The following is a 24,560-nucleotide window of genomic DNA, read 5'->3' as shown; positions in this document are numbered from 1 at the left end:
AGACAGCAACCTCTATCACTGTACCTTTAAGAGCTCAAGCAGGTCGCTAGGCATCCACAACCCCTAGGGAAGGGTTCAGGTGCGTCACTTTTACCCTTGGGCCCCCAGCTCCTGCCACCCCTCCCAGAGCCTCTGCCAGCATTCACTGCATCTCTGCATCCAGCTCCGCTCACCTGTTGTTATTTTGGATCCTCTGGAGCAGGTAAGAGACCCCAGGGCCCCAAATAACTCTATTCCTTCTAGATCCCCCTGCACCCAGCCTCCACCTGACCTGGGGTTCCACTCTAGCCTCCATAAATAGCCCCGAGTCCTGTCCTGCAGCCCTGTCCACCCCAGACTGGGGGATTCAGACCCCAACACTCCATCTCTGAAGGACAGTCTCAGAGCTCCCAGTCTCCATCTAATTTGGGATCCATAGGGTCAAGTTTCCCCATCTTAAGGAGGGGAGATTCACCCCTCCCCAAGATTTGCTGCCTCAAAAATCTCAGTCTCTGAGTCTCCAGGTGTTTTCTTTCTAAAGAACTGAGTTTATTTATTTATTTTGCTTTTTGGGCCACACCTGGCAATGCTCAGGGATTGCTCCTAGCTCTGTACTCAGGAATTACTCCTGGCGGTGCTTGGGACCATATGGGATGCTGGGAATCGAACCCGGGTCAGCTGCGTGCAATGCAAACACCCAACCCGCTGTACTATCGTTCAGTCCAGAATCGGTAGTTTAAATCCAAAGCTACTCCGCCTCTGGAACCCCAGAGTCTGAACCCCCAGCAGTTTTCTTGCCCCAGGAGCCCCAGGAGTCTCCCTTCTCTCTCAGACAGGCAGCCTCCCCGCCATCCATCTGTGCTTCTTCCCCAGTAAACAATGACTGGCATGGTGTCCCAAGGGCCCTGGCGAAGCCCATCCAGCCCAAGGACTCCAGAGGAGGTGCCCCCCCGCCCAGCCCCAAATTGAAGTCAAGAAGGTCTGGGGTCTTGGAGAGGAGTCAGTTTTGAATCAGTTTTTCTGGGACCCTCATGGAGAAATGGAAGTGATCTATGACTCCCAAGAAGCCCTTGCTGGTCTCCCTTAGATACCATAGCCATCTTCAGGGAATTGCCTGGTGCCCCTGGCAGGGGAAAAGGCGGGGTCCCTAGGGTTGGGAGTAGGGGTGAGCAGTGAGCGGGCACTTCCAGGTTTAACCCCTTATTTCCTGCTTCTCCTCAGCTCTTTCCAGTCTCCCAGCACCATGAAGGCCTTAAACCCAATCCTCTTCCTCCATATCTTCCTCCTGGCTGCGCTGGGTTCCAGGGCAGCCCCTTCAGCCCAACCCTCTGCTGCCCCCTACTCTGAGGCTTCTCCTGGTGGGTCTGCAAACCCCACCCCAGAATTCTCTGGAACTTCTTATCCTGAGCCCTCCCAGGCTGCTCACCCAGTTTCCCCTGAGTCCTCCCTCCCTGACTCCACTGAGAACCCCAACCCTGACTTCCCAGAAATCCCACACCCGGAGTCTCCTGAGACCCCCAGACTCAACTCACTCAACAATTCAGTATCCGATTCCCTGGAAATACCCCAAGTGAACCCCTCCAAAACAAACTACTCACAACCTTCCGAGACCACTAAATCTACCCTGCCCAAAGTTCCACAGACAGAATCCCCGAGCACCCCCCAATCCAATAGCGTATCTGCTGAGTTCCCAAACCCTGGCCAAACTCAACATCCACAATCCCCAGAGGTTGCCAAACTTAACTCCTCAGAAATCTCAGATGTAGAAGTCCCTGACACCCCAACTCCCAGTCCCACCACAACCCTTTACCCTGAACTGCCAGAAATCCATAACGCAGACACCACTGAGACCCCAAGCTCTAAAAGCCCCCAAACCCTTCTTCCGGACCCTACAGAATCACTGCACCCAGAATTCCACGTGACCCAGAAGCCCAGCCCCCCTGAAACTCCCCAAACAGAAGTCCCCACAACCCACTCCCAGGATGCAACAGAGACCCCCGTGGTGTCCCACCATGAGATTGCCGCTAGTCTACACCCAGAAACACCTGCACCCCTCAAAGAGGAAGCTTCTGCCCTCAACGAATCCTTGAAGCCCAAAGCCAGTGTCCCGGGAGCTCCCCGACTCGACTCCCTCCACTTGCTCACAGACTCTCCAGCCACCCTAGATATGACTGCTCCCCAGAACATAAGTCCCAAGGGAACCAATGCCCCTCCAACTTCAGCCCGCATCGTGAGCCCTCCTCTTCCTTCTGGGACCCCCAATCCACCGGCCCCTGACACCCCCAAATCCCCTCAGCGGCGCAACCGAGGCGAACGAGTCAACACCATCATTGTCGTGGAGCGAGTGGAAGAGACAGGTGAGGGGCGGGGCGGGGCGGGGCCGAGGGCGGGCGGGGCTTTGGGGTGCTCATCCTCGGAGTCTCCTTCCTGCAGGGGTGACGCTGGTGGGGCGCCCCCGGGGCGCCGCGGGCGGGGCTCTCTGCCTGTTCCTCGCCGGGACCGGGCTGCTCATCGGCATTCTGCTGCTGCTCTGGTGTCTCTACCGCCGGGCGTCACGCCACCGGCCCTTCGCACACCACCGCCTTCCCAGCGACGGCGACGAGCCTGGTGAGACCCCCTGCCTGCCGTGCGGCACTCGCGGACGGCCACGACTGTGGCGCCCAGGCAGAAGTACGGTCCTCCCACCCAAGAGCCAGGAGAGCTCTGACCCTTGCTCGGTCAGCACCTGTCCCGCAGAAACTGCGCGGGCAACCACGGGATCCCAGAGTCGGGCCCCGCCCCGCCCCGTACCCATCCCAGGGCGTGACCAGGACCCAATGCCCCGCCCCTGCCCCGGGCCCCGCCCCTGCAGCGTCCCGGCCTCCCACTCGATAATCTCTGCCAGCTCTCCCGCTTCCCTTTATTTTCTTTTTTGTGGGGGAGGTATTTTGGCCACACCCGCGGGTGCTCCAGGAGACCAACCTTAGGAGGTTGGAGGGATTGGGGATCAAACCCGGGTGAGCTGCGTGCAAGGCAAGAATGGTCCCCGCTGTACTATCTCTCCGGCCTCTCCCACTTTCATCTGATTTTTTTTTTTTTTTTTGCTTTTTGGGTCACACCCAGCGATGCTCAGGGGTTACTCCTACCTCATGCACTCAGGAATTACTCCTGGCGGTGCTTGGGGAACCATACGGGTTGCTGGGAATCGAACACGGGTCAGCCGCGTGCAAGGCAAACACCCTACCCACAGTACTATGCTCCGGGTCCCCTCCCACCGCCCCGCCCTCCCCCCCCCTTTCATTTGAAAACCCAGCTGTAGCTAGGACTCCAATCCTCTCTCCCTCCCGCGACTCAGTGGGGCCTCAGAGGGGACAACAACCCCCACATCACTCCTTTGTTCCCACAGTTATGCACTTGGATGCTCCGAAGGACCCCTACGACCTCTACTTTTACTCTCCTGACGCCTGGGTCCCTTCTCACATCGCCACCAAGCAGCCACCCTCCACACCTCCACTGCCCCCCAAACTGCCCCCGCCACCTCGCGGGGGCCGCCCCCAGCGCCTGGAACCGCTGTCCCCCGCCACGCTTCCCAACAACTTTGTGTGAGCCCTGCTTAGTCCTGCAGACCCCAGCCAGGCCCAGACGGAGGAAGGACTGGGTAATCCTGTCCTCCAGCATGCTTTGCTACGTAGTGGTGTCCTGGGATAGAGGGGTCAGCCCAAACATGCTTCTGCTGTGACTGGAAAGGCCTGAGGCCCAATAAATCACATGATGTGACCCCCCTCCAGCGTGGTCTTGGGGGCAGGGGCTTGGGATTCTGGGATCCTTGGTCTGAGGGACAGAGAGCACTGGACTCTGGGGTCTGAGGGCTGGGTGTGAGGAGATGCCAAGGGGGTTAGCTCACAGCTGAGTTTGTACACCATAGCATTTTATTGGGAGAGGGCAGGGCAGGATTTACAATCACCGAGACAGACACACAGACACAGCCCTGCCCCAGGGAACCCTCCCCTCTCCCCCAGCCCCATTCCCTTTCCTGGGATTCTGTGACTTCTTTATTTGGGCTCAAAATTCTAAGCCAAAAGAGGGGCATCTGAGAGGGAAAGGATCCCAGATTTTTAGTCATTTAGCCCCTGAGGGACACGCAAATGGCCACTGAGAAGAGGAGGGCAGTTGGGAACCACCCAGGAGAATAAAGTGCAAGGAAGTGGGGAAGAAGGGCATCTTGAAACCACCAAGGGGAAGTTCAATGGCGGTGGCTTCACATCAAGTTGATGGCCTGGAGCAGCCACTATTAGACCTGAAAACTGTCAGAAAAAGTGCATGGGGGTGGAGAGGCGTTTGATGAAAGCCACCACTTGGGGGGCTTCCCTAGACCGCGTGCCAAGCAAGGGAGGGCCAGGAGGAATTTGGTGTTACAGCAGAACCTGCTGGTGGGGGAAGGGGAGGTAGGAGGAACTTGAAACCGCCGTTTCCCCTCAGAAACGCTGGTGAAAATCAATCCCAAGAAGGGCAGGATGTGTAGTTGAAAGGGCTTGGAAACTTCTAGAAGACTTTGAATTTTTCTGGAAGGAGAGGAGGGGCTTAATCATCGGGAGCTGAGTATTCTCAGGGGTTGAAGGAAAGGAGGGTGCTCAAGGGATGCTCAAGACCACAAGAATAAGAGATTGAATTGTCCATTCAAAGAAAGCCCTGGAAGGCGAACTTGAAACCACTGAGGCAGAACTAGTGGAGAAGGGGTCTGGAAGGGACTGTGGGCATCCTTGAAACTGTCAGCCTACAGCTTCACTACCCCTGAGAGGCGACTGGGAAGGGGAAAGGGCTGGACCGCACGGGGGTGGGGTGAGCACTTCTAGGACCTGAGGGGGACAGCCAGGACTGGGGATCCTTGACACTGTCACCCAGGCCCGAGATGCGTGGAATGGAGGCCCTGGACTGCCGTTCAGTGGGAGGCACATGTCAGTAGTCCCGGACAGGAGGCGGGGGTCTTGGGGGCTGGAGAGTGCTGTGTGTGGCCCCATAGGAGGGCGGCGGAGCAGGGGGGGCTCCGGGGGGTTCCATCTCATCCTCCATCTCGCTCTCATCACTGCCAGCCAGCTGGTCGTGGCCAACGAAGCCACATTTCTCTTCGCTCATTTCCTCAGGTTCCGCCCAAGGCTGCTTCTCCCCAGAAGCGAAGACCCCATAGAAGATGACACCCCCATAGTGCACCAGGGAGGCGATGAGGAACACATACTGCCACTCCTCCCGAGTCTGTGTGGGAACAAAAGGAGGGCGGGCAGAGAAGGGGTGACCGACAGAGGCAGAAAGGAAACCCAGAGGGAAGGGAAGGGGCCAGGGAGGTGAGCCACAAATCAGGGGTGCACACCTTGTGCTTCGTCATGGCGCCCACGATGATGGGGCACACCATGCCCGACAAGGTGCCCACACCGTTGGAGATGCCCATGAGGATACTGGCATAGCGCGGGGCGATGTCCAAATGGTTCACGTTAAACCCTGGGGAGGAGACCCAGAGGGGTCACAAGAGACTCTCCCTGCAGAGACTTCCGCTGGGGGCACCCCAATCTCAACACTCCCTTCCCCTCCCACCCAGTACTGCTCTTTTCCTTTTGGGGGATACCACACCTGGCGATGCTCAGGAGTCACTCCTGGCTCTGCGCTCAGGAATTACTCCTGGCAGTACTCAGGGGGACCTTACGGGATGCCATGGATGCCATAGATCGAACCCATTACAGCCGCGTGCAAGACAAATGCCCTCCCGCGGTGCTAGGTACTATTGCTCCAGCACCCTATTCTGCTCATCTTTTAAAGCTAGAGGCTCCCCTTCCTGCGTCCGGAAGTTCCCTCTGCCCTTTCCCGCGCCGGCCCCCCCTCCGCCCCCTGCGGCAGCTGACCAGTGTCTCCCGGGGTGCCCATCGATGGGTCTCACCGGAGATGGCGAAGCCGCTGAAGCCCACGGCGAGAACCAGGAAGGAGATGGCCACGCCCTTGGAGTGCGAGTAGCCGACCACCAGCAGCAGCGTGGCTTCCATGCCGAAGCCTGGGGAGGCCCCCGCCTCTGAGCGCCGCGCGCCTCCCGCCCCCCATCCCTGTCCCCGTCCCCGCCAGCCCCACCCCGGGCCCGCCTCGCCCCTGAGACCGCCCCTACTCGGCCGCTGCGCCCTCTTCAAACCCTAGGTCCTCGGTACCTGGCCCTCCTCTGCGCGCGCACAGGCTCTAGCACCCCACCCACCCATCCCAATCGCGGCCCCCCCAAGGTCATGCCCTGAAGGTACAGCGTCCAAGCCCACCTAGGCACCCTTTCTCGGACTCCCCCAAGTGTGCAACGCGCTTCCCAGACTTTGGGTCTCCAGACTCAGTCGACCACCCCCCTGCGCCCCGCCTCCGCGACCCCCGTCGGACGCGCCCATCTGGTCACGCCTCCTTTGGGACACGCCCTCTTGGCCCCGCCCCACTCACCCCCGCAGTTCATTAGTTTGCGCACGTTGGTGGTGGACATGATATGGCGGCTCCTCAGGAAGTCCGCGATCTGACCTCCGATGGGCACAATGATGGTCATCACCAGGTGTGGCAGCGCTGAGACCAGGCCCACCTGCACGGCGCAAGAGAGGGCAGGAGTTCAGAGGTCGCAGAGCGCGTTTCAGACAGGAGAGGGGCAGGGGGAGCTTCAGCTCTCTCCTTCCCTCACACGGTTCCCCGCTCCCCGAGACCCGCGTCTCTCTCTCTCCCTCTCCCCGTCCCGACCTTGCTGATCTCGAAGCCAAACACTTCTTCGAAGTAGGCGGGCTGGGAGATGAGGAGCAGGTAGAAAGTCCAACTTCGGCAGAAGTTGGCCACGATGATGGCGTAGACGGGCATGGACGTGAAGAAGCGCCTCCAGGGGGTGTTAAATTTCTGCAGGGGCGACAAGAGAGGCTGCTAAGATAGTGACAGGAGCTGGATGCTCTCCGTGTCCTCTTGGGAATCCCACAAAGACCCGTTTCCAGGGACCGGAGAGATGCTACAAGGGGCAGAGCGCTTGTTTTGCACATGGCAGACCCAAGCTGGATTGCCGCCTCATAATAGGGTCCCCCCAATTCCACCAGGAGTGATCCCTGACTATATCTTCGTGCGCCCCCCCTAAAAAAAAAAGACCCACTTCCCGGCCTCACTAAATTCAGGAACCCAGGGATGACAATGGCCCCATTATGTCCCTTTGGGGACGCTGGGATCCTAGCCCCACAGAGAAACTTCAGGATACAGCGAACCTAACTCTACAAGCGGGCCTCAGGCTCGCAGGTGTGCAGACCCCAAGAAGAACCCAGGAACCCACATGTGGGCCCAGAAGTCACTCATTCGATTCCACTCCCTGGTTCTCGCCCCACTCACCCAGGTCTTCGCTAAACCCCACTGACTCCGCCTCCTAGTTTCAATCGAACCAATCAGTGCCTCCAGCCCCGCCTACCTCGCATCTCCCCGCCCCGACCTCGCCCCAACCCGCCCCCTAGGGTCTAAGGCTCGCCTTCGGGTTTCCTGCACCCGGCTCCCCTTTGTGAGTTGGAAGTCCCTGTCTGCTGCCTCCCAGCCTGGACAGCTGTCCCCGCCTCCGCCCCACAGGCTTGGACCCTGACCGTGACGGGGTTCATGAGTTTGGCGCTCTCGCCGATGGCGTCCTCGATGTATTTGCGTTCCTCTTCCGAAATGCTAGGGTGCAGCGCCGGGGACTCATAGGACACCAGCAGCCAGAAGAGGTACCAGAAGATCCCGAAGCTGCCTAGGGTGGGGGACCAGGAGGAGGGAAGCGAGGTGACCTTCGGCCTCCCTCTGCCCCAGCGCTACCCGGATCCAGGACGTCGAGACCGCTCACCGTAGACGTAGAACACAGAGCTCCATCCTGAGTACTGCACCAGGACCCCCGCGAGAGGCATCGCGACCACGGCCCCGGCGTAGGAACCTACGAGGGATCATGGGAACAGAGGACACGCCATCTCCGATCTGCTCCAAGAGTGCTGACCCCCAGCCGCCGCCTTTCTAGCACCCCGAAGTAGAAGCAAAAGTCTGTCCTCCTCCCTCAGAAGCATCAGGTTGCATCCGCAGTCCCTCCCTCAGACCAAGCAAGTCCGGGACCCCAGCCCCTCCCTCTCACCGCAAAAGGCTGTTGTCGCCAGGCGACTCCGCTCTAAGGGAGGGGCCCATTTGCTCCAGATCCCGTGGCAAGCGGGGTACGTGACCCCCTACGGAGAAGAAGACCCAGGTCAAGGAGAAGAGGCGGGGTCGTGGAGGGGCGGGGCTGGGCGGGGGCGGGGCTTTACCTCTACCAACCCCTGCAGAATCCTCACGAAGATGACGCAGCCGTAGTGGACGCGGGCAGCCGAAGGGATCAGCATGTTTAAAGTGGATGTAGCCACAATAGCAAAGCCAAACACCCTGATGGGTAGAGACCATGTCCCAGAAAAGGGTCCAGCTGTCCCGCCACACTGAAGATGCTCTGGCTCTTTCCTCCCACAGTGGGCCAGGCCCTATGCATCAGAACCCCAGGCGCCGCTTTCCGTGTGACTCCCACCTTCCACGACCACAGCCTTGCTATTTTCTTCTCTCTCTCTCTCTCTCTCTCTCTCTCTCTCTCTCTCTCTCTCTCTCTCTCTCTCTCTCTCTTTCTCTCTCTCTCTCTCTCTTTTTCTTGCTTATAGGTCACACCGGAGTTGCTCAGGGGTTACTCCTGGCTCTGCACTCAGGAATTACTCTTGGCAGTGCTCAGGGGACCATATTGGATGCTGGGGATTGAACCCGGGTCGGCCGCATGCAAGGGAAATGTCCTCCCCGCTGTACTATCATTCCGGCCCCAAGTCTTGCCATTCTCAAAGACTCGATGGCTCCCATACCCACGTTCCTCCTGTTTTCCTAGAACCAGATCCCTCCTCGCCCCCCCCCCCATGCAAGGCCACTTCCTGTAACTGCAGTCTCTGCCCTCCTCGAAACCCCACCCCGTACCTGTTGGCTGCAAATTTTTGGCAGATAAATCCTCCAGGAATCTGAGTCACAATGTAGCCCCAGAAAAAGGAGCCATGTATGAGGCCAACAGTCTCTGGGTCCCAGTTGAACTGAGCTTTCTGTGGACCAAAAGGCAAATTAAACAACTACTCGGGCCCTACACAAATCAGCATCCACAAAGAGTTCCTAGACCAATCAGCAACAGCATAGCCTCGACCCGCCTAAACACCCACCAATCAGAATTCAAGCCGCCCCCTCCAAATCTGGAACACTATCTTAGCATCAGGAACTATTGTTTTGTTTTATTTTATTTTTACTTTTTGGGTCACACCCAGTGATGCTAAGGGATTACTCCTAGGAATTACTCCTGGGGAATACTCCTAGGAATTACTCCTGGGGTGCTAGGGGCACCGTATGTGATGTCGCGGAATGAATCTGGATCTACCACATGCAAGGCAAATGCCCTATACCACTGTACTATTGCTCCAGACCCAGAAACTATTGCTTTTCTAGAAGCTTCACTCTACCTGCTTCCCAGCCCCTGTATACCATGACTAAATGTCAGGGGCTCATACTGAGGCCCATGCCTCTTGCTCAACATTTTCTCAAATTACAAATTGTCCAGATGTCTGGATAAGTAGCTCTAGTCTGGGATTTAAAAAATCTCTAACAGGTCAGAGAGAAGACTCAAAGGATGGAACATTTGCTTTACTGGCCGGAAACCAGGTTAAATTCCCACCACCACATGGTCCTAGGAGCACAACAGGGAACAACCCCTGAGCACTGAGCCTGGAGTATCCCCAAACATGCCAAGGGTGTCTCAAAAAAAAAACACACTGCAGATTTTTTCCTGCAAGTTTTTGAACCATATAGGGCAGTGCTTAGAAACCATATATGGAGCTAGGAATCAGCTGCAATCAGCTGCAGACTGCATTCAAGGCAAGCACCTTAACCCCTTAATGCCTCTCTGGGCTCCCCAATGTCTTTTTGTTTGGGAGTACACCTGGCTCTGCTAGGACTTAACTCCGGCTTTACACTCAGGAATTATTCTTGGTGAACTAGGGGACCATTTGAAGTGCTGGGAATCAAACCTGGGTCAGATATATGTAAGGCAAGTACCTTCCCCACTGCACTGGCTGTCTGGCCCCACATTTTGTTTTGTTTTGTTTTAAATAACTGAAGAAGTGGGGCCAGATGAAAGGAAGCAATGGGAGTGGGTAGGTCATAGCTCAAATCAGGAATGTTTGGGCTGGAGGATAGCACAGCAGACAGGGCGTTTGCCTTGCACCGGCCAACCCAGGTTCGAATCCCAGCATCCCATATGGTCACCTGAGCACCGTCAGGAGTAATTTCCGAGTGCAGAGCCAGGAGTAACCCCTGTGCATCGCTGGGGGTGACCCAAAAAAGAAAAAAAAATCAGGAATGTTTTTCTGCAATTGGAGCATGGTCTATACTGAAATGAAAAGGGAGGAGTCCTGAAGTGGAGTGGGACTTTAGATGATCGTCATCGCAGAGGGGGCAGGATTTAGCTTGCAAAAACCCAGGATCACAATTCAAAGGGAAACCTGGATCCGGCTGAAGCAGATGTGTTGGTTGGAGGTTCAAAATGGAGCCGGAGCAACCCCAAGCTGCTTTAAGGAGACAGACCCAGGCAGAAGCTACATTTGAAATTGGTACCTGGACCCACCAGAGGCAGGGCTACATTACTTTTGGGGAGGGCTTAGAAAGGGCGGGGCATAGGGGGGAGATCAGCGCTGAGTAGCCCGAACAGAAGGGTGAGGTTGCTCAGGAGTGGGTTGGCAGGGGCGTAGCCTGAACTTCCTGGGCCACCCAGTTGATGGCTACCTGCACCACGACGTGGCCCCCGCGGTGCGTGGTGCTGTTGTTGACCATGGAGACGATGGCCACGCCCAGATTGCAGCGGATGCCAAAGCTGATGCAGAAACCCAAACCGCTCATGATGGCGATGATGTAGCGGCGAGGGAGACCGAAGCAGGTACAGTCCACCACCGGCGGGTCCCGGGTCTGCGTGGTCACTGGGCGCCCGTCAGCGCTCAACTCCAGCGTCTCGGCACCTTCCTGCCGCTTCTCCAGAAGGCTACGGGGCAGTAGGAGCCAAGACGCAGATGTTTAGCAACTGACCTTCACACCACCACATCCACGCACAGCGCACTTCCCCAGCACACGGCTCCAGGGCCGAAGACCCAGGATGGAGACAGAGTTCAGCGGGCAGGGCTCTTTCTTTGCACGCTGCAGACCCTGGTTCTATCCTCGGCATCCCATACGGATTCCAGGTCACTGTCAGGAGTGATTCCTGAGCGCAGAGTCTGGAGAAATCCCTGAACATCGCTGGATGTAAGCCCCCCAAAAAAGGAAAGGAAGAAAAAAGGAAGAAAAAAGGGAGAGAGGGGCTGGAGCGATAGTACAGTGGGTAGGGCATTTGCCTTGCGCGCGGCTGACCCAGGTTCGATTCCCGGCATCCCATATGTTCCCCTGAGCACCACCAGGAGTAATTCCTGAGTGCAAGAGCCAGAAGCAACCCCTGAGCATCGCCGGGTGTGACCCAAAAAGCAAAAAAAGAAAGAAAAGAAAGGAAAGAAGAAAAGAAAGAAAGAAAGAAAGAAAGAAAGAAAGGAAAAAGAAAGAAAGAAAACCAGGATTCTAAGTCTGAGTTCCTTCCCCCACCGCCCCCCCCCCCCCACAGGATTCAAGAATATGAAACTCCCCTCCCTCAGATCAGCAATTCCAACCCTCACCCCCACCCCAGCGTTCTCATTCAGGTTCCCTTCTCCCCCAGCCCTGTTATCTCTCGACTCAGGATGTTTAGACCCTGGGCTACCCTTGGCAATTTCGAAACCTCTCCCCCAGCCCCCATCTCAAGCTCAAGACTGCAGCTGCCCCCACCCCACCCCCCGCCAGATATGAGTCTATTTGAGGAAGCAAAGGCGCTAAGGAGATGCCTCAGCAAAAGGTGTCAAAAGAACAGATGCTTCGCAGACACGTCTGCTATATATACCGACCCTGCCTCCCCCAGCCCCCATGCCCTTTTCTGCTTCCAGACTCAGGTGCTGGGCTGACACCCAGCGGACTCCACACGTAGGGAGCCCCTTCCTGCCAGCTGGGCCTGGGGAGATGTCCAGGGTCCTGAAATCCAGCCGCCCTGTGGACTGTCCCTGGGGAATCTCGGGAACAGGTTGTCAGACTACGGGATAGAAAGGGGGGGTGGGGGGGCTGTCCTGGCAAGGGACAGATGGCCCTGGTAGGGGGACTGGCTCCAGCCCCAGGATAACTCTCGCCCCCGCCCATTCTGGACCCAAGTTTGGGCCTGTGAAGACGGATCGCTTTCTGGGATGGGGGTGGGGTAGGCATTGCAACTCAAAGAAAGGCTGTGAAGGGAGAGAGGGGAGCTGAGGGGGGGAAGCAGTGACGCAAGGGAGGCAAAACTGAATGGAAAAGGGACAGAGACAGAGGGAGAGACAGAGATAGAGACAGCAAGCCAGGGAGGGGAAGACAGAGGGGGGCAGAACCTGGTAAAGGAGAAAGACAGACAGACAGACAGACAGACAGAGAGGGTATGGCAGCAACCCAGAGCCTGGAGATGAGGCGTGAGGAAAGCCAGGCTGGGCATGTGATTTGTGAGAAACGACCCTTCATGGAGGCGGGCAGGGAGGCAGCCAGAGGACCGGGCTGGATCCCAGGAAGGGGCTAGAACAGATGGAGATGAGGGAGACTCGGACGGGGGAGGAAAGAACAGCCAGACGGTCGGGGAGGGGTGCAGGGGGGAGAGAAGAGAGAACATAGTCATTCTCCCCATTCTAGAACTTAAGGAGGGAGGGAGGAGGAGAATCAGGGATGCGGAGAACACGGTGAGGGCGTGGACGTCACCCAGGGAGAAATGAAACCTTGAGGAAGCAGAGAGACCCAGAGAGCTGGTAAGCATCCAAGGGGGCAGAGAGTGGAAGTCCCCAGCATGGAGAGAACAGGGGGCACACTGCCCTTCCTGTCAGAACATGGCAACCCATGAGAACTTGACCCAGGTCAACAGCAGATAGGATTTGAAACTCGAGATGGGATTTTGGGTACCCTGAAATTTGATATCCATTAATGGGTAATGGGACAGAGATGTCTGATCTCTGAGCCCCCGCTTAACCAATGGGGGCATGGCCTTAGTATTTCACATCTGTGAAATGGGCACGAGAACAGAATGAGGAGTCACAAAGGGGACTTTGAGGGACTACAAGGGGAGGTGGTAGAGAAGAAAGGTGTCTCTCTCATTTCTTCTCAGGCTAGGCAAATAAATAAATTAACATCACACAGGTGAATAGAAGAAAAAAAAAACATTTGATTGAGTGCATTCAGGGAATCTATAGAGACTGGAGGCTTCTGGAGAAGGAAAGGCATAACAAAGGATCTAGGCTGAGTCAAAAAAATAGGATAGGGAGCTGGAATGATAGGACAGCAGGAAGGGTGTTTGCCTTGCATGTAGCTGACCTGAGTTTGATCCCCAGCACCATATAGAGTCCCCTAAGCCCACCAGGAACTATCCCTGAGTACATAGCCAGGAATAAGCCCTGAGCACTGTCAGGTATGTCCCCAAAACAAGCAGGATCGGGGAGGCTGGGGGACTCAAGGAGAGAGACCAGGTGCTGTTGCAGTGAGATATTTGCTCTGCACACAAACAGGTTAGACAGATCAAAGGGCAGTTCTGGTAAGACCCCCCCCCCCAAGTTCTGGATGCATTACTTCTATATATTACTCTGGGTGCTATAGGGTATGGTAACAGTTCCTGGTGAATCTCCCAGGCCTCAGAACAATCCAGCTGCCCAAGTGGTTCATCATGAGGAAAGCCCTTCATTGTTATTTGAGGACAGAAGAACTCGGGGTGTGGAACTGAAAATAGCTCTGAGGTTCTACAGAGGTCAAAGATGGAAGAGAGAGGAAGAAATGAAGGGCCCTCTCCTCCCTAGGTCTGGGGGACGAGGTAAAGAGGCTTAGAAAGCTGGGAATCAAAAGGTGGAAGGTCCCCTCTCTGGCTCTGCCCAATGCTCTGTCCATGACCCTGTCCCTTGCCTTCCTTTGGATCTCTTATACCTTCCCATCATACAAGTAAGGAAACTGAGGCTCAGATGGCAGAAGTAGCAGGTCCAAGGTCATATCCACCATAGGCCAGGCTCTCAGGAAGGAGGTGGTTTGGTCTTCCTTCCCCTCAGCCCCCAGCCCCCATATCCTTGTCCCAAGGGGCCCTTGGTTACTTTCTGTCCCCACCCACGTCATTCATCTTGAGAAAATTCTGCGGCCTCAGGATGGCACAGGGGACAGCCCAGGATACCTGGCCACATTCCTCATTTTCTCCAGCTTCTCCACCAGAGCCTCAGTTCTCCCAGCTTAGTCCATGATTAAATGGAGTCAAGGCATTGCATCCAAGATGGGCCAGACCCCAGCTTTGAAGTGAACCCCAGAACAGACTCGGAGGCAGGGCTTGTTGGGTCAAAGCCCTTGTGGCTCTCAGAGGGAGATGGTGGTTTCTCTAGGGGTGCAGGGAGAAGTCGGGGTACAGGAGAGCCATGAGGAACAGAAGCTGAGCTGCAGAGGCTGCAGGAAGGACCTAGAGAACCGTCCCCCAGCCCCCGCCCGCAGCGCCCCCAGCCCCCACCATCCACGCGCCTCCCTCTCCTGACTTCGCACTGATATATTTTGAGAAACTCGTGAAAGGAGGCGAGAAAAAGGGTGGGGACGGGCTGGCAGAGGGGGAGAAGAAGGAGTGAGGTTATCCCAGATGCCCCTCCCTGCTCTCCAGCCTCACCCCCCCACCCCCCACCCATTTTCTTTCCTGGAGGCTGGAGATTCTGGGTTTCTTTCGAGGAGGGACTGGCAGCAAGTGGGACCAGCATAGACTTAGCCCCTGGCTGGGGGACATGGGCTCGGACTCAAGGTGGGGTCCAGACTGCTGGGTAGGGGACCGGGGTCCAAGGGAGTGTCTGCAGGGCCCAGCGCTGAGACAGCCTTCTCTCCCCCGCACTGGGACCAGATATTTTTAGGCTTCTCCGCAGCTGAGTAATTTCTCTGACTTGGAGCCAAGGCTAGGGTTGGGGGTGAGGCTAGAGGTAAGTGTCCAAAGTTCCGGGGGACACCCGGGTCATTGGGGTCACCTCCTCACTGGGAGAGAGTCCGTCTAAGCTCTAGTCTATGTCCTGCGGGAAGTGGGACTGGCTCCAGGAGCCTTATTTTATGCCTGTAACTCCATCTCCCCTGGAGCCCCAGGACACCCCAATACCCGGCCTCTTCCTGCTAGATTAATTCTCCTCAAGGACAAGACCGAAAGAACCCCAATCCGCTTTAGCTGCAGATTAAATGCTTCGAGAGATGGAAATGGACAAATACAGAGATAGACTTGAGGGTGGTGGATCAAAACCTGGAGACAGGACAGAGACCCTAAAGGAGAAGGGCCCCAGAGAGAGAGGGATGGGGGCCCAGAGAGAGGGGGATAGGGGCCCAGAGAGAAGGGACAGGATCCCAGAGAGAAGGATTTAGGGAGATCTGCAGAGGGAGGGGCAGAAAAAGGGTGGGGGTAGAGAGTCCCAACTAAAGAGTAAGACCCTTGGGAGTTGGGGGCAGAGAGGCAGAAAAAGGACTCAGAGAGAAGCTACGGAACCAGAAGTAGGGAGATGTCAGAGACCCAAAGGGGAGAGGGACCACAGTCCCTGAGAAAAGGATAGAGCCTAGCATGGGGTGGGGCGGAGAAAAGCGAAAGATGGTAAACCCGAACAGACCAGAGAGAACAAACAGTGCCGTCGGAGACCAAAAGGGAGAAACTGAACAGACCGGGGGCCACCCCCATCCACAGGTACCGCCTAGCAGCTGTCCGTAGCGCCCAGGGAGAAATAAGCATCTTCCTTGAACCCTTGAGCTCGGGACCCCACCACGCTCACCGGTGCAGCCTCCCGAGGGCGCGACCCGCAAGCTTCCGAAACTCCTCCTGGCGGAACTCCATGGTGGCTGCCCGAGCCGCCGGTCCCCCCGCCGATCCCCCCGCCCGCGGGCCCGGGCGGCCGTGTCCGGGTTCCCGGGGTCGGGTCCGCCCCGGCCCGGCCGGCCCCGCAGCTCCGCTCGGGGGGGAAGGAGGCTGCGAGTGCCGGCTGCAGGGGCGGGGGGCTGTCACTGGACTCAGCGCCGGGGGCGGGGCGCCAGAGTCTCCGCCCACCGTGTTGCCCCGCCCACTTGAAGCTACGCCCTTCGCACGGAGTCCACGCCCCTGGGTCCCGAACGCTCTCCCCTCCCCATCTGCTCCACGTCCCGCGGCTCCTTCAAGCCCAGATTTTCTCTACCCCCTGCTTCTCTTCCCGGGGGCTTCCGCGCGACAGTTACCCCTTCTTTTATCCTCTCCTCACCGTCCTCTAAAGTTCCAGCCGCCCCTGACTTCCCTTCTTGTCTCTCACCCTCCCAGCCCTCTCTGATGGCATCCGCGCCCTCTCGGTGGAATCTCGCGCCCCGAATTCCACCTTCCCAAACCCGCATCATCCCTTCTTCCAACTTTTCCATATAGTGAGTTCTCTTCTGACTCAAGAAATTCATTCCCTCTGAATTCCACCTCCGCGCCCCCCCCCCACTCCGATGCCCCCGAGGTCCGCTCTCTTTCTCCCGCGTCCGGGCTTCCACCCACCTTGGTTTCCCTCTCTCCCCTCTGGAATTCTATCCAGTGCAGTTCCATTTTCCCTCGGGGCGCCTCTCCTCTCCCCGAGACTTCACTCCCGGCTTCCTTTTCCTCAGAGTCCATTCACGACAAGTAAACCCTGTCCTCACAATGAGCAGGCCATAAAACGCCCTCCTCCTCCTTCTGGGGTCCATCCCGCCCTTTGACTTCGATTCCACCACTGAGTTCTCTTTCCAGAGTCCTGTCCACCCCTGGTGAATTCTACCGACGCTCCAGAGTTGGACCCGCCCCCTGAGTCCAGTCCCCGCCCCCTGAACCCAGTCCCCGCCCCTTCGGTTCTGTTCTTGCTCCCGGAGTTTGGTCCACTCCTCTGGGATCTGTCCCCCCCACCCCCTGAATTCTCTCCTATTTCTCCCTAAATTGCATCCCCTCCCGCCGGGATTCTTCTCTCCGTTCTGAGACCCGACTTCTGGCGTCCGCAGTCCGCAGCGGCGCGGGAGCGCCTGTGGCCTGGCCAGCCCCTCTCCCCCACGCGGAGTCCACCTCTAGATTCCAGCCCCGGGGTCCTGTTTCCCTCGCCGGCTCCCTGCGTCGGGCCGCAAATGCATTTGGGATTAATTTTTCATGATGCCGCGCAGGACAGCCGGGGTGGGAGGGGCAGCCGGCACTGCATGCGGTCGGGCGGGCGGGCGCCACGGCGGGGGTGACACAGCCTCTAGCTCCCGGCTTTGCCTCCCTCGCTGGGTCCCAGGCCTCAGTTTCGCCCAGATGAAAAAAAAAGGAGGGGGGAGAAAAGCCCACACCCGGAGCTCAAGGAGGAGGTGTTGGGGTCTTTTGGTCCGGATGGACGGAGGGGTTGGGGCTCTGCACTACTGGGTCTGAGGGAGGAGGGCCTGGGGGTCTGCAATCCTGGGTCCGAGGGAAGGATTGAGGATCTGCACTCCTGGGTCTGAGGAAGGAGGGGCTGGGGGGTTCTGCACTTCTGGTTGAGGGAGAGGCTGGGGGTCTGCACACTTAGGTCTAAAAGAGGAAGGGCTGGGAGGGCGGGAGTTCTACGGGAGTTCTGGGTCTGAGAGAGGAGGGGCTGAGAGTTTGCACTCCTGGGACTGAAGGAAAGAAGGGCGGGTGAGGGGTGTTCTACACTCCTGGGCTTGAGGGAGGAGGAGCTGGGGGTCTGAGCTCCCCGGTGTCAGGAGAGGCAGGGGTCTGGCTCCTGGTCTGGAGGAGGCTGCCCAGCCGTCCTCACGCGCCACCCTGTGGCTGCAGCCTCCCCGCCTGGGTGTGGAGGCGGCGGCCGCGGCTGCGGGCCAGGTGTGAAGGTGGAGCAGATGGTGAAGAGGAGGGAGTGGGAAAGGAGGCCCCCGCTACTGCCAAATCCCGGGCCTCCGCCGGAACCGTCACCATGGAGACCGAGGAAGGTGGCAAGGACCCAGCCCCACACTTTTTCGGGACCATGGGAATGCTTCCAACGAGTGTCCTGTGCGAACTACGAGTCCCAGAGAGCACTGCACTTCACCGTTGGTTTCAGAAGGGCCCCGCACTACGAGGGCTGCTGGGAACTGTAGTTCCCTAAGACTACAGGCTGAAGCTTCTTGCACCCTCTGGTGGCCACGACGCGGAAGCTCGCTAGATGGCTACTTAGGACACCAAACAAAACCACCTCCAACTGCCCTCGACACGTGGAGGGGGGGGGAGTGCGCGGAGAGAGATCGAAGCACCGGGGCTTTGCTTGTGCAATCCCATGGAGCAAACCCAATCCCTGAGCAGGGAGTAATCCCAGATCACGCAAGGTGTGGCCCCCAAAAGTGAAGATCCCTGTCACCGTTTCCCCTTCTCATCATCTCCCCCTTTCTCCCAGTTCACTCAGTGAGGCCACAACCGCCTCTCCCTGCCTCCAACATTTACTACCGGAGGCTGTTCCATGACGTATCCGCCTCCAAAGAGAGGGTGCAGCAATCACTGATTCCACAAACCCTTCTGGCCTTGTTATACAACAGGGCACAGAGCGATGAGTGACAGCAGGTACTGGGGACGGCGGAGGAGGAGCTGAAAATGGAAGACGGAAGAATGCTGGGAGCTGAAAACGCTTTCCAGGAAAACTAATACGACAGACACGAGCCTGGAGGTGGGGGGCCGGGGTAGCATCTCAAGCAGAAGAAACAGATTTGAGAGCAGAGAAGGCTCACAGATGGGGCAACTGTCAGGGTCAACCAGCAAAAGTGGTTTGTCAGGATGGGGGCAGAAGCTGGAGATAAGTGAGAAGCTCAGGAAACATGCCTGGGAGAGCAAGATTTGAATTTTCTAGATTGACCCACAGAAGAGCACATAAGGGAGGAGGAAACAACAGAAAATGGGAGAAGGGGTGAAAGTTCCCGTGAGGAGGACAACCCCACTCAGAGTGGGCAGGTGGAAGGGAGAGGAGGGCCTGACAGGAAGGCCAGGCACTGTGGGCACTTGAAGGCTGGACAGAGGGCCCTGGGGCTCATCCTGGGGGAACAGGGGAGCTAAGAACAGGGGCAGGGTTGTGTGGGAGACTAATGAGGAAAGACTAGAGGTTTGAAGTGGGGCAGTGACCCCAATGTCCTCCCCTCTTCCCAGGTACTCCAACCAGAACACAAAACAAACACAAAGGTCTTTTATTTTCAGACACCGCCCCCACACTCCACACGACTGGTCAGGAAGGCGCTGTCAGAAGGGGCATGGCAACCATCAGCTGCTGCAGAGAGAGAAAAGGGGGACTCAGCGCTCCAGCATCCAGCCCCAAGCCCCCACCTCCTTCAGTCCCAGGGGCCCAGAGCTTCCCCCCACCCCTCACCCCCCAGTGTCCCTGCTTCCCTGCACAGACCTTTCTCCTCCGATGAAAGGCTGCCTTGCTCTTGTCAGAATTGATGCGCAGGGGGATGTGGACATCAAGATGGTAGAGCTTCTGGGGGCCCCCCATCACCAGACGGTTCTCCCCAATCTCCAGTGACAGTCCCAGGGCTCCATCCTGAGGATACGGTGACATCAATCCACCCTCCGTTTCACACATTGGGGTAGTAAAAACAGACCCAGAGCAGAAGTCTTGAGTGGGGCCAGCACTTAGCACAAGACAGTGCACACAGGCTTTGCATGCAGAAGGCCTGGGATTGATTCCCTGAACACCCCCAGGAGCGACCCCCCCCACCCACTGAGCCGAGAGAAGCCCCTGAGGACCAACAGATGTGGTCCCAAAACAAAAAGGTCCAAAAGAGGGGCCAGAGAAATGCACTAAGGTTAAGACTTGCCTTGCACATGGTCAGCCTCTGTTCGACAACCTCCCCCCCCCACAAACATCATACAGTCCCTTAAACACCAGTGAGAGTGACCCCTGAACACAGCTCCCGAGGACTGGTGGTATAACCCAAACCTCCCCCCAACTCCCCCACACCTGCACCCTGCCTCCCCCAAAAGACAACTCCTGCATTCAGACACTATTTCAAGGGTCTCAAGTCACAAGACAGTGCTGAAAGTGGGTGTGCAGGAACCAAGCTCACATGTCGACAAGTCCTCCAAGACATAACCCTGACCCTCCCAGACCCTGATCTGTCTCTCCTGACAAGTGGCACTTACCAGTTTGGGCAGGTCAATTTCAGCCAGGAGAAGGTCAGGGGCTTCCAGCCAGAGGTTCAGGTGAGGCTTCTCAGGGCTGTGGGAGCACTGGATAAGCAGCAGCCTGGTCTCCACCCTTCACCCTATATACGGTTCCTTTTCTTCCTCTCCTAGCAGCCCTACCGCCTCCCCAGGGGATTCCTGCTGCTCCTCGCCCCCAGTTTCCAGAGTCACTGGAAAACCAACACAGGGAAGACTGGGGAAGGGATTCAAAGGAGCACTTTTTGAAAAGGGATCTGGGGGGTCCCAGAGACACAGCAACCTGCCTGGCTTGAGTGAGGCTGTGAGTTGACCCCAAGCCACCTCACGTCACTGACTCAGGTGCCTTCCAGGCACCGCAACTGCGCCGAGGCCCACAGGTATCAAAACCAAGTGTGGGCCCCGAATACAAGCACAAAATTCAATTTGAAAAGAGAAGACCAACTACAATTTGATCCCGGCACCAAATTGTCTCCCAAGCATTGCCTGAGTGATCCCTGAACCCAGAGCCAGGAGTCAGCTCTAAGCACTGCCACGGGTAGTCATAAAAACAAAACGAAATAAATAAAAGAGGGGATCCTGGCCAGACGCACCCTTCCTCAGCTGCAGGGAGGTCCGGTGCTACCAAGTTCCCCAGCTCCTGGATTCGAGGACGCTGCTGGGAGCGGATGTTTTGCTGTGAGATGGAACCCAAGAAAGGCCGATTCTTTAACAGACGCCACTCTGCAAGAAGAGGGATGGGTGTGCGTGAAGGGGGGAGGAGGTGTCTCCTCTGTACCCTTCCAGGTGTGGCCCAGCAACCCCATAGAGCAAGGATACGCCCCCTGCGGAAAGCAGAGAAATGGCCACGCCCCCATACCTGTTACTAGGAAGCCGCCCGCCTTGGCCCCACCCCTCCCGAATATTGGCCAATAAAATGCAGCCATACATATTTCTGGCTCCGCCCCTTCCGGGCGGTCCAGATAGGAGCCTTTGACTCTGGCTCGTTAAGAGGCCTTTTCTCCCCTCCCAACCAGCCCGTGCGGGGGTGTGGGGGGGGAGGGGGAAGTGGGGGTTGAATAATCCTGCCCGGCAGCTGTAGGGCTGGAAATATTGTCCAGTGCGCAGGCCAGTTTGCTTTACACGCTACTAACCAAGGTTCAATCACCACCACCCTCAAATCTCAGATGGGTGACTCGGGTACAATTTCCCGATTCTCAAATGCATCCCGAGCACTGCCAGGAGTGATCCCTGAGCTCAGAGCTCAGAAGTAACCCAAAAACCGCCGGGTATAGCGTACTCACCTGAATTCAGCTGCAGGCCGTACTTGTCCTCAAGGCCCTCCCTGGCTATGGTGATGACGAGTTCCCGCAGGAAATCGCTATTCTAGCGGTGGGAGAGGGAGAAGCCATGCGGGCCAGAGCTGCGGGGCAGGGAGAGGCTCCTCCCAAGCCTCCCCGAAGCCCCGCCCCCACCTGCATCCTCCGGTAGAAGTCGCTGTTGACAGCCACATCATAGGCGGTACAACCCTGGCCTTCTGCGGGGAGAGAATGGGGGTGAGCCACTCCGGGAATACCTCACCACCCAGACCCCGAGGTGGAAAAACTCAGGAATCCCTAGTGACTATCAGGAAGACAGGGCTCTGGACAGAAGCAATAGCACAGCGGGTAAGGCGTTTGCCTTGCATGCGGCTGACCCAGGTCTGATTCCTGGCTCCCATATGGTCCCCCAAACCCCGCCAGGAGTAATTCCTGAGTGCAGAGTGAGGAGAAACCCCTGAGCATCGCCGGTTGTGACCCCAACAAAAAGAAAAAAAAACAATATAAAAAAATTTTTTTGCTGTTTTTGGCCGCACACAGCAATGCTTAGGGGGCAACTCCTGCCTCTGCACTCAGAAATAATTTCTGAAAGTGCTTGAGAAATCATATGGAGCGCCAGGGATCAGAACTGAGTTGATCATATGCAACGCAAGTGCTGTACCTGCTGTACTATCGCTCCAGCCCCATGTCCCTTAAGATTTCTGTAAATGAGAGCCAGAGAAAGAGCATTCAGGGGTCTCTATAACATCCCAGAGCACTGCAAGGAGCAGAGCCCCTCTCCCCAAGCACAGAGACGAGAATAGCCCCAAGCCTGACCAAAGTGACCCCAAAATAAACTATCAAAAAAGAATATAGGGGTTGGAGAGGTAGCACAGTGGGCAGGGCATTTGCCTTACATGTATCTGACCTGGGTTTGATCCCTGGCATCCCACATAGACCCCCAAGCACCGTGAGGAGTAATTCCTGAGCACAGAGCCAGAAGTAACCCCTTAGCACTGCTGTGTGACCAAAAACAAACACACACACAAGAATACAAAGTGGTTGGAGAGATAGTATAGCTGGTGCGTTCAATCCCCGACATCCCTCATGGTTCCCCGAGGCCAGCCCGGAGTAAGTTTGGGGGCCAGATTCTCCCCACCCCACCTCCACAAGGAATACAAAGACAATGCTGAAACAAGGCAGAGACCCAGGGGAGAAGGCAAAGGAGAAAATGGGCAAGCTGTCCACAGATGAGAGCCAAGAGACCAGCTAACGAGAGAAGCTGCCTAGGAGAGGGGCAGGGTGAAGTGCCAGCTTGGCTGTGTGGGGGAACCAAGTCTGCCCCATGCAGCGGATTCTGGATGTGCAGATAGGTCCAAGCAGGGGAGAGAGTGTGATGGGGGGGTGCAGGATTTCTAGCTTGGAAAAGAGACCCCTGGGTTGGACACTAGGGTTCTAGGGAAGGGAGAGAGGGAAGCCAGCTTCCTGGATCTTCTGCAGGCACTGACTTGCATCCAGCTCAGCGTGCGGCTCTCCCAGACTCATGGGGATGCGGAAGCCGGCTTGGTCCTCCTCCAGCATCTGAAGCAGCTCATCCTCCGTCAGGTCGGCCGGAGGAGGGATGGAGGGAGAGTGACAGATGTTGATGAAAACCTTTCCTTCAGAGGAGGTGGTCTTCACACAGAAACCTGGGCAAAATGGGTTGGTCTGAGCATCTCCAGCTGCTGGGTCGAGATCTCTAACCATCCTTCCCCACACTAACCTGCTGACCTGTTCCACTCTGTGGGTCTGTCCCCTTCCCAGCCCCAAATTCTGACATTAAGTCTATCTTGGAGTCTATCTCCGTCTCTATTAACTCCTATTCTTTCCTCATTCTCCTGGGTTTTTGCAATCTATATCACATCACACCCCGGAACCCATTATGGTGTTCCCCACTCCTCTCTGTGCCCCTCTCTAAGATTTATCCCTCTCTCTTTGGATTTCTGTCTTTCTCACCAGGCTGAGGTTGGATCTTTGTTGAGTCTTGTCTGCTCATTTGGGCCTGCTGGAGCTCCTTGGAGGCCTGTGTGAAGAGAAGCCTCCAGGTTTAACAGCTGTGCTATCAGATTCCTCATTTTCCCCGCAAGTTGAGCAGTTTTTACATATATGTGTCCCTTTGCTCCTCTGCAGAATCCTTAGCACCCCAATGCACCTCTCATTTCCAGAATTTAAGTAGCAAATTAAGTAACTACATTTCCCAGGGGCCCCACTGCCTCCCAGTGCATCATGGGAGCTGTAGTCCAGTCTCCCATGATGCAGACACGCAATCCCCCAAGTACTCAAAACCCAAAAGGACCCCAGAAGTCGCTCAGTCCGCACCTGCAGCAGTAGTTCCTCGAAACGCGCCGTCTCAGTGCCCGCTGTCTCAGCTTCGCTCAGCTCCGGCACTAGCAGCTTCGAGTCCGCCATGGCCCTGACCAAGAAACCTCGGCGTCCCCAGCAACCCTTTCCCGGGGAAACCTCCGCTGGGATCCGAACACCAGGGCCTACTCCCAACACTCAACTCTTCTGTTCGCAAACCTAAAAACTTAGTCACAGACTAAGATCCCACCCAGGACTGTTACCGTCCTCAATTCTATTGGGAGACAGTGGCTCTACGGTAATTCTCTCGAGCTAACGTGCCGAAAGCGTACACGCCAGCCACACTTCCTGTCTGTGTTCCAGAGTCGGGGAAGACACACTTCCCGTCAGCTTCAACCCTGATTCGTCAGTCTTGAGCCTACTTTCGGGCAACAACCAATCATAGTTGAGGTTCGAATTTCAGCCTGTTACAGCAACCAACCAAAACCAAAGACTGAGGCAGGTCCCTAAATGCCACAGTTCAGCTCCTGCATCGATTACAGGTACACTACAAGATCTGGGCGATAGTAAAAAGGATCAGGGAGCCTGGACTCGCGATCACCGCGAAGGTTGCAGTACCCAGCAGCGTCCAAAACTACCACTTTCCAAATGTTATTCAGTACCCGCCCTAAAATTCTATCAACCATAGCTGTCCCAGAGTTAGATTGACTTTACTGTATTTAAGGCTGAAAGCTATTTCTGTTTCCAACAGGTGCGGG

General features: G+C 56.7%; 3 protein-coding genes across 4 annotated transcripts; 1 reads left to right on the top strand and 2 right to left on the bottom strand.

Annotated features, from left to right (window-relative positions):
* Nucleotides 1–105: 105 nt before the first annotated feature.
* On the top strand, nt 106–3,682 carry GFY (golgi associated olfactory signaling regulator). Its single transcript, XM_056136928.1, has 4 exons — nt 106–202; nt 1,201–2,336; nt 2,413–2,586; nt 3,365–3,682. Exons 2-4 carry the CDS (start codon nt 1,223–1,225, stop codon nt 3,562–3,564), a joined length of 1,488 nt encoding a protein of 495 aa, XP_055992903.1. The 5' UTR covers nt 106–202; nt 1,201–1,222; the 3' UTR covers nt 3,565–3,682.
* Nucleotides 3,683–3,865: 183 nt separating this feature from the next.
* On the bottom strand, nt 3,866–16,078 carry SLC17A7 (solute carrier family 17 member 7). The gene is made up of 12 exons (XM_056135830.1): nt 15,855–16,078; nt 10,771–11,023; nt 8,926–9,044; nt 8,247–8,361; nt 8,081–8,168; nt 7,802–7,888; nt 7,566–7,708; nt 6,700–6,849; nt 6,415–6,547; nt 5,885–5,995; nt 5,324–5,451; nt 3,866–5,208 (listed from the first exon to the last, which is right to left on the bottom strand). Exons 1-12 carry the CDS (start codon nt 15,914–15,916, stop codon nt 4,915–4,917), a joined length of 1,683 nt encoding a protein of 560 aa, XP_055991805.1. The 5' UTR covers nt 15,917–16,078; the 3' UTR covers nt 3,866–4,914.
* A 3,132-nt stretch (nt 16,079–19,210) lies between these two features.
* On the bottom strand, nt 19,211–24,195 carry PIH1D1 (PIH1 domain containing 1). Of its 2 annotated transcripts, none has more exons than XM_056136447.1 (9): nt 23,821–24,194; nt 23,458–23,524; nt 22,971–23,150; nt 21,640–21,701; nt 21,469–21,550; nt 20,779–20,908; nt 20,168–20,243; nt 19,422–19,565; nt 19,211–19,292 (listed from the first exon to the last, which is right to left on the bottom strand). In XM_056136447.1, the coding sequence occupies exons 1-9, from the start codon at nt 23,908–23,910 to the stop codon at nt 19,251–19,253; spliced, it is 873 nt and encodes a 290-aa protein (XP_055992422.1). In that variant the 5' UTR covers nt 23,911–24,194; the 3' UTR covers nt 19,211–19,250. The 2 variants fall into 2 exon arrangements, with proteins under 2 accessions (XP_055992422.1, XP_055992423.1); XM_056136448.1 differs by having other exon boundaries at nt 19,229–19,289; nt 23,821–24,195.
* Nucleotides 24,196–24,560: the final 365 nt, after the last annotated feature.

The sequence above is a fragment of the Sorex fumeus genome, unplaced genomic scaffold, assembly GCF_029834395.1.
Source record: "Sorex fumeus unplaced genomic scaffold, SorFum_2.1 ptg000122l, whole genome shotgun sequence".
Classification (NCBI taxonomy): domain Eukaryota; kingdom Metazoa; phylum Chordata; class Mammalia; order Eulipotyphla; family Soricidae; genus Sorex; species Sorex fumeus.
Note: the sequence above shows the minus strand (reverse complement) of the source record. Positions and strands in the feature narration are given on the sequence as shown.